This window comes from Neolamprologus brichardi, chromosome 22 (genome assembly GCF_056152115.1).
Source record: "Neolamprologus brichardi isolate AB-2024 chromosome 22, ASM5615211v1, whole genome shotgun sequence".
Classification (NCBI taxonomy): domain Eukaryota; kingdom Metazoa; phylum Chordata; class Actinopteri; order Cichliformes; family Cichlidae; genus Neolamprologus; species Neolamprologus brichardi.
Genome location: NC_142124.1, coordinates 2588221 through 2602511, shown reverse-complemented (window position 1 = coordinate 2602511; position 14291 = coordinate 2588221). Strand labels below are relative to the sequence as shown.

The 14291-nt window shown below is 41.9% G+C and overlaps 1 protein-coding gene across 4 annotated transcripts in view; it reads left to right on the top strand.

The window, feature by feature from the left end:
* The window catches only part of col14a1b (collagen, type XIV, alpha 1b), a 191182-nt gene that overhangs the window by 110671 nt on the left and 66220 nt on the right, over positions 1-14291 (top strand). For all 4 annotated transcript variants that reach the window (XM_087834563.1, XM_087834562.1, XM_087834561.1 and 1 more), the window contains 2 exons: positions 2481-2603; positions 5756-5905. In XM_087834563.1, coding sequence (XP_087690689.1) covers positions 2481-2603; positions 5756-5905 — 273 coding nt within the window. The remainder of the gene's footprint in view (positions 1-2480; positions 2604-5755; positions 5906-14291) is intronic.

The window sequence follows — 14291 nt, the reverse complement described above, 5'->3', positions numbered from 1 at the left end:
GTTTCGATTTACTTTAGGTTTATCCCCGTGTAGCAGCCTGGAAACGTCTGGGAACCGAGGAGAGAAGTTTCTGGAGAGGAATGTTGTCCCATTCTGGGGCGATCATGGCTGAAGAGTTGGGAGTTCGTCTTGTAATCAGAAGGTTGCCGGTTCGAGCCCCAGCTCGGACAGTCTCGTCGTTGTGTCCTTGGGCAAGACACTTCACCCGTTGCCTACTGGTGGTGGTCAGAGGGCCCAGTGGCACCAGTGTCCGGCAGCCTCTCCTCTGTCAGTGCGCCCCAGGGTGGCTGTGGCTACAATGTAGCTGCCATCACCAGTGTGTGAATGTGTGGATGACTGCATGTGTAAAGTGCTTTGGGGTCCTAGTAAAGCGCTATATAAATACAGGCCATTTACCATTGTTGGCTGATAGAAAATTCTAGTTCTTCAACGTTTTAGAGTTGTCTTTATAAAAGTTTTTGATTGATGCTCGAAATGTTTCAGTTGGGTATTGGCTTGCTGAGAAATGCAAAGTCTCCCCTGGATGTTGCTCTAAAACCCGAGCGCGCCTTTCAGCACTGATGGTGCTTTTCCAGATGTTCCAGCTGCCACTTCCATAGACACCCATGCGTTCCTTTGCCATCAACCATGCAAACTTCAGAACAGAAATAAAGAACTTTCCACTTTGTCTCAGTCCAAAAAGAAGAAGGTCGTGTTTCTGGGTCGTGTTTCCATGCGGCTTCTTTATGTGACCGAGCTTTAACCTGCAGTGATGCCGTGGTTTCCATGACAGCATCATGCCTGTTTTTAAAGGAGCCCCAACGTCACGTAGTCTGATTTTTGGTCTGTTTCCTGCACACAGAGATTCCTTCTTATTCCAAAAATCAGTTGTTTTTGAGATCTTCTGCTGCCATCTGACTAATATTTAAAAATATTGTTGATTTCTGAGTTCTGTGTTGGAGGCTGAATCAAATATAGATTTATGAGATTTACACATGATTGCATTCTGCTTTTGCTGACTTCTTTCCAGTTTTTTCACAATTGGGTTTGTAATTAGATCATTTTCCTTGTTTTCTAACCGAGACTCAAGAATAACATTTTGCTGCTCAATTAAATTGTTGGCTGTTGTCTTGGAAGACTTAATGCTCTGCTGTGTAAAAATGCTTTAATTTCCCACAGGAACTAAAAAAGTGGGCAGCAGCTCGGGGACTCGATGTCATCTCAACAACTGTTAGATGATAGATGCACAGAGCACAATGTACGCAGTACGAGGTCTGCATGCAGAATTAGTACCCCAGATCCTCAGCACCCAAAAAAGCATTTTTTTACTCTGAAAGTTTCATTAAACCTCCAGATTCTCATTACCCTCAGGCCTGAAGGGCGAAGACACAGTGGGAGGAAATGCAGACGGAGTTCAGAGGATGATGGTAATTTTCTCAGGACCAGGAAGGGCACAGTGAAAATAGATAATACGACCGAAGAGGCGGGTATAACAGAGGGATTTGAACACATGAGGGTGCAGCAGACACCGGGGGTGTGGGGGGAGCACGGCTCTGTTGCAGAGAGCATGATTAGCTTTTTAATGGTGATCGGCCGGGAAGGTGAAGAGGGAAAATGAGGCAGAAGAGCCGGCATAATTTGGAGGGTTCGGTTGCAGTAATGGTGAGCCGGCTCAGCTCAGCGAGAGCGATGGGAGGTTTTTAGCATTTCAAATGTGCAACTCAACAGCCAGCAGATTCACTCGGGGATTTCACCCAAAAAGTCTCACAGCTTCCCATTAACCACGGCGATCTGGAATTTATCACGGCTGTGGGAGAGACTGCACGGAGGTTATAAACGTATGTGAATGTGCAGACGGCTCGAAAAGCACACGTTCCTCAAGGAAAGCACTTTATTTTAAGATTCGTATTATTCCGGCCATTTCAAAAGACGTGTCCCAGCTGTCGAGCCAGCGATAAGTCCTCTGGTTTTAATATCGCTCTGGCAGATTAATTCGACTGTACACTCTGTAACAGTGGGGAGACTTTACTTTTCTGCTGTGCCGACAGTTGAAATTTTATTAGGCGTTATCAAACTTTTAGGCCTTTTTTTGACTCGTCATTATCTCCCTTTTGCCAACTCGGCGTCTGCCCTTGCAGTTCCTCTCTGTACTTCCTGTCTCATTATCACAGCTCATTCTAATCATTCTGTACAGGAATATATTTAATGCTTTTGCTTCTGCTGGATTCACGTTATTTCGATTTAAACTGTGGCTTCAGTTTGTTGGTAAACAGCTGACTTCTCCTCTTTCACTTTCATGTTTTTCTCTGTTCTCTTTGTTAATGATGTTTCTGCTGCACCATGTTTCTCTCTCTTTTCCCTGTTCTGACTCCAGACACTCACACATAAATGCCCAAATATTTGCCTATATCGATATTTGTTCCTTAATATTTGTTAACACTTTGCATACATATAATAATAATATAATAATCTGTCTTTTCTCGTCCCTCTCTGCTTCTCAGTTCCTCTCTTAGCTCCCAGGAACCTGCGTGTCTCAGAGGAATGGTACAATCGCTTCAAGATCAGCTGGGATGTTCCACCGTCGCCCACAATGGGGTACAGGGTCATCTACCAGCCTCTAACTGGTAATTTAAACACATAAATAGGGCTGCTCGATTATGACAAAAATGATAATCACGATTATTTTCACTGAGATCTCGATTATTTGACGTTATTTATTTAACAATAACAATGTGTTGAATAATGACTTTGCAAATACTGATAACAGTGCAAATGTTTGCAATATAAAAAATAAATGAAAAATGTAAACATGTTTAGTGAACTTTGCAGTGTTGCTCTGTGGTGCAGCTACGACACTGTAGCAAAGTTTACACACTGTGTCTACTTGATCCACGTCTGACTCATGAACCCGTAACGTTTCCACACCACTGAAGTTTTTTTACCTCTTTTCAACCAACAGCAGTCACTCTCCTCTCCAAATAACTTCTGCTCAGCTTTCCGAGCTTCCCTCGGGTCCTCTTAATCAGCGGTCCCCAACCCCCGGGCCTCGGACCGGTACCGGTCCGTGAGTCGTTTGGTACCGGGCCGCGAGAGTTGAGGCTCAGGTGTGAAATGTATAGTTTTCAGGGTTTTTATCGGTTTTCAGCGTTATTTTGTTATCGTTTTTATCGTTTACTCTGTTTTCCTGGGTCTTTTCACGTGTGTTATGAATAAATCTTCTTTTTTTCGGTACCAGTACTAGTTTTATTTTGTTGTATTTATCCACGACACCTTAAAGGCCGGTCCATGAAAATATTGTCGGGCATAAACCGGTCCGTGGCGCAAAAAAGGTTGGAGACCTCTGCTAATTGTTGTGACACGTGTTGGAAACGCAGAGAGGTGCGCTCGATTTGCCACACGGAGCAGCGCGAGAGTAAAGCACGAGGGAGGGGCTAATAATCGGCTCAGTCATTTTTAATGATCGTTGAAAGCCCAGATCGTAATCGAGATTAAAATTCGATTAATTGAGCAGCCCTACACATACCAATTATTTCTCCCTAATCTCTTTTTTAGCTCATTTCAAATATTACAGTTTAAGTCCCATCGAGTTCAGACAGTTTTAAGAAATGTTTGCAAACCATAATTCTATAATTTTGTCAATTTCATAAATATGTGGATAAAAACGAAAAGACAGAAATGCTGAAGGAGTTTCTTATTGTAACAAACCACCAGGGATACAAATGTAATCCAGTGCTGAAGTGTCACTGACACTTAAAATGCCGAACTTTACCTCAGAGAAAGGATCAAAAAAAGTACTTACTCACCAACGCTGGAGGACTCGGTTTTTAGTAGAGATGGCACGATACCACTTTTTTATGTCCGATACCGATATCATAAATTTGGATATCTGCCGATACCGATATGAATCCAATATAGTGTGTTTTAATCAATAAAACTGTTTTTTTAATATCTTGCTGCTTTTTGTATAAGTTCATACTCAAGTTAAAAAACAACAACAACACTAAAACTATTCTGTTATACCTGTATGTAAAAAAAACACACTGCACCCAAAATATTTCCTAGTTCAGCAATACTGATCAATCTAATAAACGTAAACCTGCTCCATCCTCCCTATTCAGAAATATTAAGCAACCTAACTAATAGGGTTGCAAACTCCCAGCAAAAGAAAATAGGGAACCACCCCCCACCCTCTTCCTCATGATGCTTAATCAATGTAATCAACTTGGGTGAAAAAAAATTCACAGAAATAAATTATTTTTCAAGAATAATTAAATAGATTCAACATCTTTCTTCAACAGAATTGCAGAATTCACAGATGGTACTTTCCCAAAGGAAAAAGCAGTATAGCTTACTAGGGTATATTAGACTTAACAGTTACTATATACAGTAATGGACTTCTATACATTTTACATCAGATTAAAACTTTGGTTGTAAGATTCAGATAATTATTAAATAATTAAAAGCTAGATATTTTAAATGAGAATAAGAAAAAAAAGTATGTCTTTGTGCCCCCTTTTCCCTGTTCATGCCCTATCGGCCCCCCTGGCTAAACTTTGCTAGATCCGCCCCTGCACAGTTACCAGCCGTCAGCTGCGTAGAAAAAGATCCTGGTGTAGAAAGTAATATTAAGTAAATTCTAACAACAGCTTATCAAGCTTAATGGTGCTGCTGTTGTTCAGCCGCTGGTTTCCTCTTTCTGGTGCAAAGTGGGACAAAAACAAAGAAGAGAGACGGACTCGCGACAGAAAAGCCGATCAGCTGATCATTAAGCAGTTTCACGATTGAAGTAGCAGCAGGAGAGAGAGAGAGAGGCAGTTGCTCTATATATCGGTTGTTAAGCTTAACGCGGGAATGCTTTACAAACATTCAGAGATGAACTTACACACTTGCTTTATTTCTCTCTGAGATAACTTCCTCAGAGATGAAATGTTTGCTAGCAGGCTACAAATACACACAGCCGCTCTATCACGTGACCACACTGCTCAGACGTGCTACGTTATGAGCCGAGTTACGCCGTTTCGCAAGTTTTGTCAGGTGCTTTTTTGATATTTAATGGATCGGATTACATTTTTTATTTCTCTCCGATATCCGATTCAGTAATTTAGGTCAGTATCGGACCGATACCGATACGTAATATCGGATCGGTCCATCTCTAGTTTTTAGTACAATTACCCGCACAGTGTACCGAATATGTTTGCATTAAAATCCTTTAAATAGCTCCAAAACCACAACGTGGTCGAGAAACCGAGTTCAGTGACAGCTTAGTGAAGGCAGACAGCTAACTGCAGCTGCTAGCATCCAGCTGTCACTGCGAGGAGCCACTAACCCAGTGTGAGGCTTGGTCCAATTTAAAGTTTCACCCTCACGCACAGTCTTTGCATTCAGAGAAGAGACCCAAACGCTTTTTATAGAAGGCTGTTAGCATATCTTTCTGTTGTAAAGCTGAGCATTTAAACTCAGCAGCCTGTGGGACTGACTCACCATCTCAGGTGGAGTAAAAATCCTGAGCTTTATTCAGCTCTTACCTGGTTCTCATCTCTTTTTGTTGGGTTTTGTCAAAATAGGATCATGTTAGGAACAAAAGCAAATATGCAGACCTGCTGCACTTCCTACAGGAGCTGCCAGTTTTAACAGTGTAGAGGAATGTGAGAGGAAAACGATATTTTGTGCTGCAGCTGAAGCTAATGATGACCTCTGAAGTTGCTCCTCTGTTCTCCTGCTGCTTCACTGACCATCTTCTCATCCTTGACGTGTCTCCTCCATGATCACCCTGCAGCTCCCGGACAAGCTCTGGAAACCTTTGTGGGGGAGGATGTGAACACCATGCTGATCGTTAACCTGCTGAGTGGTACCGAGTACAGCGTCAAGGTCATCGCCTCCTACTCGACTGGATCCAGCGAAGCCCTGACAGGAAGGGCCAAGACCTGTGAGTTCATCATTCATTTCTTTAATTCTGTACTCGCAGTCACACTGAAGTAGATACAGATGTGCTGTTTAAGAGCGTCTCTGCAAGTTATTAATGTAACAACGTAACTCAGGCACTGTTCAAAGCATCAAATCACATTAGAGAGCTTTGTGGCGTCGGCCTCGTGAAGCCTCCAGTTAAGCTCATTAAAGCGATGCTCTTCAGCAGTCGTACAACTTTTCAAACCAGTATTTCCGTCACTGGAAACTGTTCATGGATCCTTCCAACAGTTTCCAGTGTAATCTCTTTTTTGTCTCCATTTTTAATATCACGATATTTTGCAAAAAAACAATTGTTCTGAAAAACAAAGCGACACTTTTACTTCAAATCTGATTTCATCTACATCTAATAAAACTACACCTGCAGACTTGTATATATAATGTTTTTACCTGCAGCTTGATTACATTGCCCCAAACAAATCTCTGCATGTTTTATTTCGTCTTGAATTTTGCTTTCAACCTTTTTAAGATTCATTTTTTGCTGACCTTCCAAAACTCCACCAGCTTTAATGAAGAACAGCTGCAGCCTCTTAGTTTATTTCATTTCACCAATTACAACAGACAGTCAGACACTTCAGATGTTGATCCTAGATACCCGTGCGATGCTCTTAGCAGCAGTCACAATCTAATTACAGGATATTGTCTTTAAAATTGTATTATGTTTGTCTTCACTGTAACTATAACCATGATGAAAAGAGTAGGATGGAGGAGTCGTCAGTTGTTGCCTCGTAGGATCTAAAATCCTCTTTTTACTCTGTTATGAATTTATAGTGTTTTTCTCTTTAGATGTAAAGTAAGAGAAGCCTCGTATTAACAGAGGGGGTTTGTGTTTTCATTGAAATGTTTATACCTGCACCTGTTTTGAGTGCAAATTTGTTTTTTTGTTAGTTGTAATGCACTGATTTCATCAGTCCTTTCGTAAACATGTTAACTGTTTGAATGTTATATCCTATATGCTTTAACCCTTTAAAGCCGGTCAGAGCAGCACGCTCTGTTTTGCGTAACTATTTTTAAATCCCGGTAGCTCTGCAACCACGTAAGCTAGCACAATAATTCTTTTTGCATATGAAACCGGAGGAGTTGTACTTACATCTTATGCCATCAGCTTGTCCTCGGTCACAGTTTCCTTCCACATATAACTTTGCAAAAACTGCATAAAAAGCACTTGCAGCAACAAAAACATAATATTCCAGAAACACGCTTTGCTGATCCGATCAGCTGTTCATAACACTTCCTATGTCCATCAGCGTGAACTATCGCATGTCCGCCATGACCTGCCCGAAACCGGAAGTGACGTCATTTTCGCGGAAATGTAGTTTTTTACCATCAAGGCCTCATGAGCCTATACTGGTGTTTTTAAAAGTTATGTTTGACTTTATGACTTTCTGTGTGGTTTCTGGGATGCTTAGGACTCATATTGCACTGCTGGAAATAGTTTATTTTGATGCACATGCTGCTTTTTTGCAATTTTGCATTATAATATTTATTTTCATTTTTTCCTGCAGTGTATAAAAATTGGTGTATTTCAAAAATAAAACTATGAAGACACTCAAAATAAATTTCCTGTGGTGGGAAACTATTTTGTGCAACTTTTTTGTATTTACAGTTTTGAGGGATAAGCCTCTTAAATTTCTCTAACTAGAAATATATGTTAAAAAACAAAAACGATTTTAATTTTTTTGGTAGTTTATTGCACTTTTTTGAAATTTATGTAATTACTATGCACTTAATGCAGACATATTATTAAAATCTGGGCTGTAATGGTTGTATTGATGTATAGCAACTTGAAATGCTCCCAAAAATGGCTCCACAGCATGTAAACATATAATATAAGCTCTGGCGGACTTGGTTCTATGGTAGGTCTTAAAGGGTTAATGAGGAAGAGCACTGCATCTTCCTCATACCTAATTCTGCTTTACATATATAAAGTGTGATATTCTCTGTGGACCTGCAGAAGGAGGGATATTCATGTGTGACTTGCTTTATTATTATTATTATTATTATTTTATCTGTAATCTTCATTTTAAATGACTTGTGAATGTGCTGAGAAGTGCATGCACTGCAGCACATGCATTTTGGCAGCTGGTAGTGTAATTGCGACCATAAAAGCCATGAACATTAACACGCCACTCAGCTGCTTGTTAATGCAAATGTCCACGCAGCCAATCACATTGATGGTGCAGTTAGGGATGACGTGATGGAGAGATGACCTGCTGCTCAAACTGAGCGTCACAATGAGGAAGGAATGACATTTAAGTGACTCTGAACATTTCATTATAGTTGGTGCCTCATGAGTTGGTCTGAGTATTTCAGAGGCTGCTGATTGGCTGGGATTATCCTTCACGTAACCATCTCCAGGGTTTTCAGAGGTCAGAGGAGTGAGTACTTGAGCTGAAATGAATGCGACAGTAACTTAAACCAGTGTTTCAACGTCTGCAGAAGAGCATCTCCAAATACACAATGAACCTTGAAGCAGCAGCAAACAACCACACTGTGTGCCACACACACATTTCTATTGCAACAGTCAAATAGCACAATCAGAATCTGACACAAACATGAAAGCATGGATCCGCCTGCCTTGTGTAAGTTGTTCCTCATGGTGGTCTAAGGGTGTGGGGAATCGTTTAAACCAGGGGTAAGCAACTCCAGGCCTCGAGTGCCGGTGTCCTGCAGGTTTTAGATCCCACCCTGGGTTAACACACCTGAATCAAATGATTGTTCATTACCAGGCCTCTGGAGAACTTCAAGAAATGCTGAGGAGTCATTTAGCTCTTTAAATCAGCTGTGATGGATCATGGACACATCTAAAACCTCCAGGACTCCGGCACTCGAGGCCTGGAGTTGCCTACCCCTGGTTTAAACACTACAGCCTGCCTGAGTATTGTTGCTGACCATGTCCGTTTCTCTATGATCACAGTCTACCATCTTCACTGTACTCAAATGGCCTCTACAGTCACCAGATTTCAATTCAACAGAGCACTTTTGGGATGTAGTGTAATGGAAGATTCTCATCATGGATGTGCAGCAACAATCCTATGATGTCAGTTTGCACCGAAATCCCTGAGAAACGTTTCCCGCCCTGGTTAAATCTATTCCACAGAGAGTTAAGACAGTTCCAAAGTCTAAAGGGGAACTAACATGGTACCAAGGCGTACCTGATATAGAGTGTATACCACCACTGTGGTGACTAGTCCCGGTTTAACAGGTGGTATTATAAGGAGAACCTAATTATTGTAGAAATAAATGCACATGTAAATGCCATATTTGTCAGTATTGATGTTTAAGGGGATTTCATGACCCGGTCATTTAATGTTATAATTAAGCTGAAAAGACAACTCAGCACATGGCCCCGCCCCTCCCAGAGCCTCACAGGGGGTCATGTGATTGTATGTATTATTCTAGGGTCTACCATACAATATAAAGCCCCTTGAGGCGACTGTATAAATAAAACTGAATTGAAAAGAACCAAATATTGCAAAAGCTCTGATCGGCACTGACTGGATGTGTCAGACGATCATTATTATTTTTAACTTAAACAACTACTAAAGAAACACAAGAGTAACTGGCTTGTTTTAGGTTTGAAGTAAATGAACTTGACACAAATAACAAACCACGTTCATATTACCTGTGGCACTTTTTGAAAAAAGTCATTTGAAAGTCCAACCGTTTGCTCAATTTTATATATATATTTTTAATCAAATATGAGGTCAAAATCTATTTAAGAAAATAAAGATTAAAGCAACTATAAACTACAAATTATAGCTTTCCTGCACCGTGATGATTTCCCAATAGACCAGTACATCTTTGCTCTGCTTGCTCTTAATTGTTCTGTTGGCATTTTCCACCCAGGATCATTTATACACCTTGTTATTGGTTTTCTCGGCCCATTCTACCTCTTTGAGTACAAGTGAATAAACAATATCATCTAATCTAATCAGAGAGCAGTCGGACTCCTGCAGGCTCAATATCTTGATATCCATCTGACGCCTTTAATGGCGACTCCACCTAATTACATCCCAGAATGAACTGTAGATGCTATGGATTTAAGTTATCTCACTTGTGATGTGGACACTTCCTGAGGCTCTGTGAGTGTTTGGCCTGGTTCAATCAATCACTTGCTTCTCAAGTACAATCATTAGAGTAGGAGCCTGGATTTTCCTCTCCTGCATGATAATTAATCACTTCAGTGCAGACTGGCCTATCGGTGAAATAGCCCTTTTTGAAAATGAAAGGTCTCTGGTTTGATCTCCATGACAGCCAAAGCATCCAATGAAAACTATGTGTCCTTTTGAAGTGTCCTTGAGCAGGACTCCGAACCTCTACCCTTTCATCCGCTCTCATTGCTCTCTGCGCGAGAGCTCTCGATACAAGTGTCGGCTAAATGCCCGAACATGCAGCTTTAAATGGAGCGTGTCACTTTGCATTGGAGCCACAGTTTCCGCTGCCTGCATGACAATTAAGCACTTCTTGCTTGAATTGAAGGACAAGTTTGGAAGGAAAACGAGGAAAGAAGAAGGGGATGAACTCTGACAAAGATGGAGAGATGGGTTGAGTCGAAAAGAGAGCAAGATGATGAGGCCAGTGGGATCCCAGGAGGTGAATGGAGCATCTGTCATATTGCTCACCAGCATGTTAATGAAGCCAATGGACCAGCAGAGCTTAGTGGGCTGATGTATCAATGTCACGCAGAGGACGAGTATCATGGTCGTTGTGGCAAAAAGAAGAATGACACTCCAGGTTATCTGCTTACACTCGTATACCTAAAGGTTTATGAAAGAAATACCCCAGATCATGTGTTGTATATGGTATTTAATGCTTATTGCAAGGATACAGCAAAAGGTTACTTGTGAAATACTCAAAATCTAAGTTTTCAAAAGTAAAGCAGTAATTTAGAAGTAAGGCATGAAACTTGTGCCGGGGGACCTAATCAAAGCGTGTTGAAAGCCACAGAGACGCAGTGTTTAGAGAAAATGTGTCTTAACTGTTCTGATACTCCGGACACTGAGGTTGTCCTTCCCTCCTGGATCGGCTGGAGCTTCTTTAGGTGCCTTCCCAGGTGTGACAAATGTCCAGCTGGGATAACCACATTTACTCAGCAACTTCTTGCTCTTCTGGCCGCTGTGTCTGTGGGGATGGTGTTTGATCTGTATTGTAGCGTCCTGATGGCGCCCAGTTTGTGCTCCAGTGGATGTAGGTTTAAGGTACGCATCAGCTTTTAGATGTCCCCCATTACTGATGGAAATCTCAGTCTAAGAAGGCTAACCTGCCACTTTTCATATCCTTCCTTGATAAATCTGATGTGTTGGTCCACTGAGTTTATGTGATTCGTGAATTTTGGTACGATTTTCACCCACATATGTCATCCAGGGTAGGATAGCAAAGCCCTCTTTTCCACTGTTTCCATGTAGAAGTTGACCACAATGGGTGAAACTGGGGAACCCATGGCACATCCATCCATCCATCCATCCATCCTTCCATCCTTCCTTCCATCCACCCATCCATCCTTCCATCCATCCATCCATCCTTCCATCCATCCATCCTTCCATTCTTCCATCAACCCATCCATCCATCCTTCCATCCATCATTCCATCCATCCATCCATCCATCCATCCATCCTTCCATCCACCCATCCATCCTTCCATCCATCCTTCCATCCTTCCATTCTTCCATCAACCCATCCATCCATCATCCTTCCATCCATCCATCCATCCTTCCATCCATCCATCCATCCATCCTTCCATTCTTCCTTCCATCCATCCATCCATCCTTCCATCCATCATTCCATCCTTCCATCCATCCATCCATCCATCCATCCATCCATCCTTCCATCCACCCATCCATCCTTCCATCCATCCTTCCATCCTTCCATTCTTCCATCAACCCATCCATCCATCATCCTTCCATCCATCCATCCATCATTCCATCCATCCATCCTTCCATTCTTCCATCAACCCATCCATCCATCCTTCCATCCATCATTCCATCCTTCCATCCATCCATCCATCCATCCTTCCATCCACCCATCCATCCTTCCATCCATCCTTCCATCCATCCATCCATCCTTCCATCCATCCATCCTTCCATTCTTCCATCACAAGTTGTGTAAAGCGCTTTGAGTGCTCAGAAGAGTAGAAAAGCGCTATATAAGAACCAGTCCATTTACCATTTACCATTTACCATTCCATCCATCCTTCCATCATTCCATCCTTCCATCCATCCTTCCATCCATCCATCCATCCATCCACCCTTCCTTCCATCCACCCATCCACCCATCCATCCATCCTTCCATCCATCCATCCATCCACCCTTCCATCCATCCTTCCATCCACCCATCCATCCATCCACATCTCATAATTATTCTTGTCACACAAATTGTTTTTGTGCTCTAATCAGCTCTTGAAGCCTTTTCACAGTGAAATCGAATCTTACTTTAATGAATTTACATCAAATATCAATCTACTGATAACATTCTGAGCGACTCGATATTAAGGGAACAACCAGAAACATTATATGACCGAAGCTTCCTGCACAGATTGTGTGGCATTTAGAAAAGTGCAGCTGTTTGGAGACGGGCTCTCTCTGCGAAACAGAGCCTGAGAAACTGACATATTTTGCATCTTAAAAGATACTAATTAGTAAAATAAAGCTGATGAGCTAATCGTTAATGTTTCCATGTCTCATGAATGTTGTGCATTAGTTACTTTTTCCATTGCAGTGGGAGCACGTTGGGCAGGCTAACAAAGCTCTTTATAGGTGATCCTGCATCCTTTGTTGGGATATGTCTCCAGTACTCCGTTTGCTTGAACATATCTGTGAGCAGCATGTATGTGCAGAATATAAGTTTCCTGAAGAGCCTCATTGTAGTTTTTACAAGACAAAGGAACAGCTGCTTTACATCCATCTGAGCTTCTTTAACTCACAGGGGGTGTGAGCGTCTCTGCCCAACGGGGCAGTGTGAAGCAGCAGGAAAGTCTGAGGTCACTCTGCTTGTAAACGGTGCATTGCTCTTTTGGGGGTGGGAGTGAGTAACTGCCCAAATGAATAAGCATCATGGGTTTTTGTTAACGAGTGTGGGTGAGATGGAGTCTGAATGTGCCGCATCAGCAGAAACAGAAACGCTGTGCTGGATTGTCGTGGTGAAGTGGGACCACTGAATCAAAGTTACTGCTGATGATTCTCAACATTTTCCTCTGTGTGAAGTTTCTAGAGCACCAGTTCCTGTTGAAGATTGGCAGATCATCAATAGTAGCGAATCCAAACAGCTGGAGTGTTTTGTCTTTACTGTGTCGACATATATGTAGAGATGCTGACTTAAGAATCCCTTTGCGTCTCCTCATTAAGTCACTTGCTGAGAGGTTTACAGAAACATTATGCAGGGATACATTATGCATTTGTATGAAGTTCAAAATAATGCAGATTAGATATTTGGCTCAACTGGAAATGTTCTGTTTTGTCAGAGGGAATGATACTGAGCTGTACAGGCCATTACCAGCTCACAGAGACATGCATGCTAATGTTCTTCAGCTGGGAACAAGAGCTGCTTTCAAACGTCGGCCGATAAAAGCGCATACATACCATTTGCATAAACAGAGTGTGTGTGGGTTTGTTTGTGCGTGTGTGCATAAGCCAGACTTCTGAAGCAACGACAGTGCAGCTATATTTCTGTGTGTCTGTAAATAACTTCATGAAAGTGCACTTTGGTGTCCTTGAAACCAACTGGCCAGAGACTTTTGCATCTGCCGTGTGGAAACAGGATGCCGTGTGGTTCCTCAGACGTGAGCTGAGTGCTGTTAAACATATATATAGCTTTGCTCGTATGGCAGTATAGAGAGGAATGCTTACAAGTTTATAATGCACGTTTTTAGGCTTAGTTTTATGTCTCAATGCTGCTTTTGTTCGTGTCCAGACTCATGACATCAAAACTCGTAGCCTCCACACAGGTGACTGTAGGAGGCATGACATAAAAGAATAGCAGGGACATCAAATTACATTAAAATGTCCAATAATACAGCTGGAACTGACCCACATCACATCTGTTCTTAGACTAAGAGATCTGAGACAGATTTTAGCTTTAGTTTTTGGAAATATCTTATCATGTTCGGTTTAGGGCTGCCCTGATTAGTCGACTAGTCACGATTACGTCGACTATCAAAATCGTTGACGACTGATTTAATAGTCGACGCATCGTTTGAAGCTTTGTAAGATCACAAAAGACGCAGGAATAAGTAGTAGGATTTAAGAGTGTAATAACGGACTGAAACAGAAGATGGCAGCACTGCATGTACAAGGATGCCAGCTGCCGTTAAACCCCGAAGAAGAAGAAGCTGTGTCCCAGAATTCATAGCGCA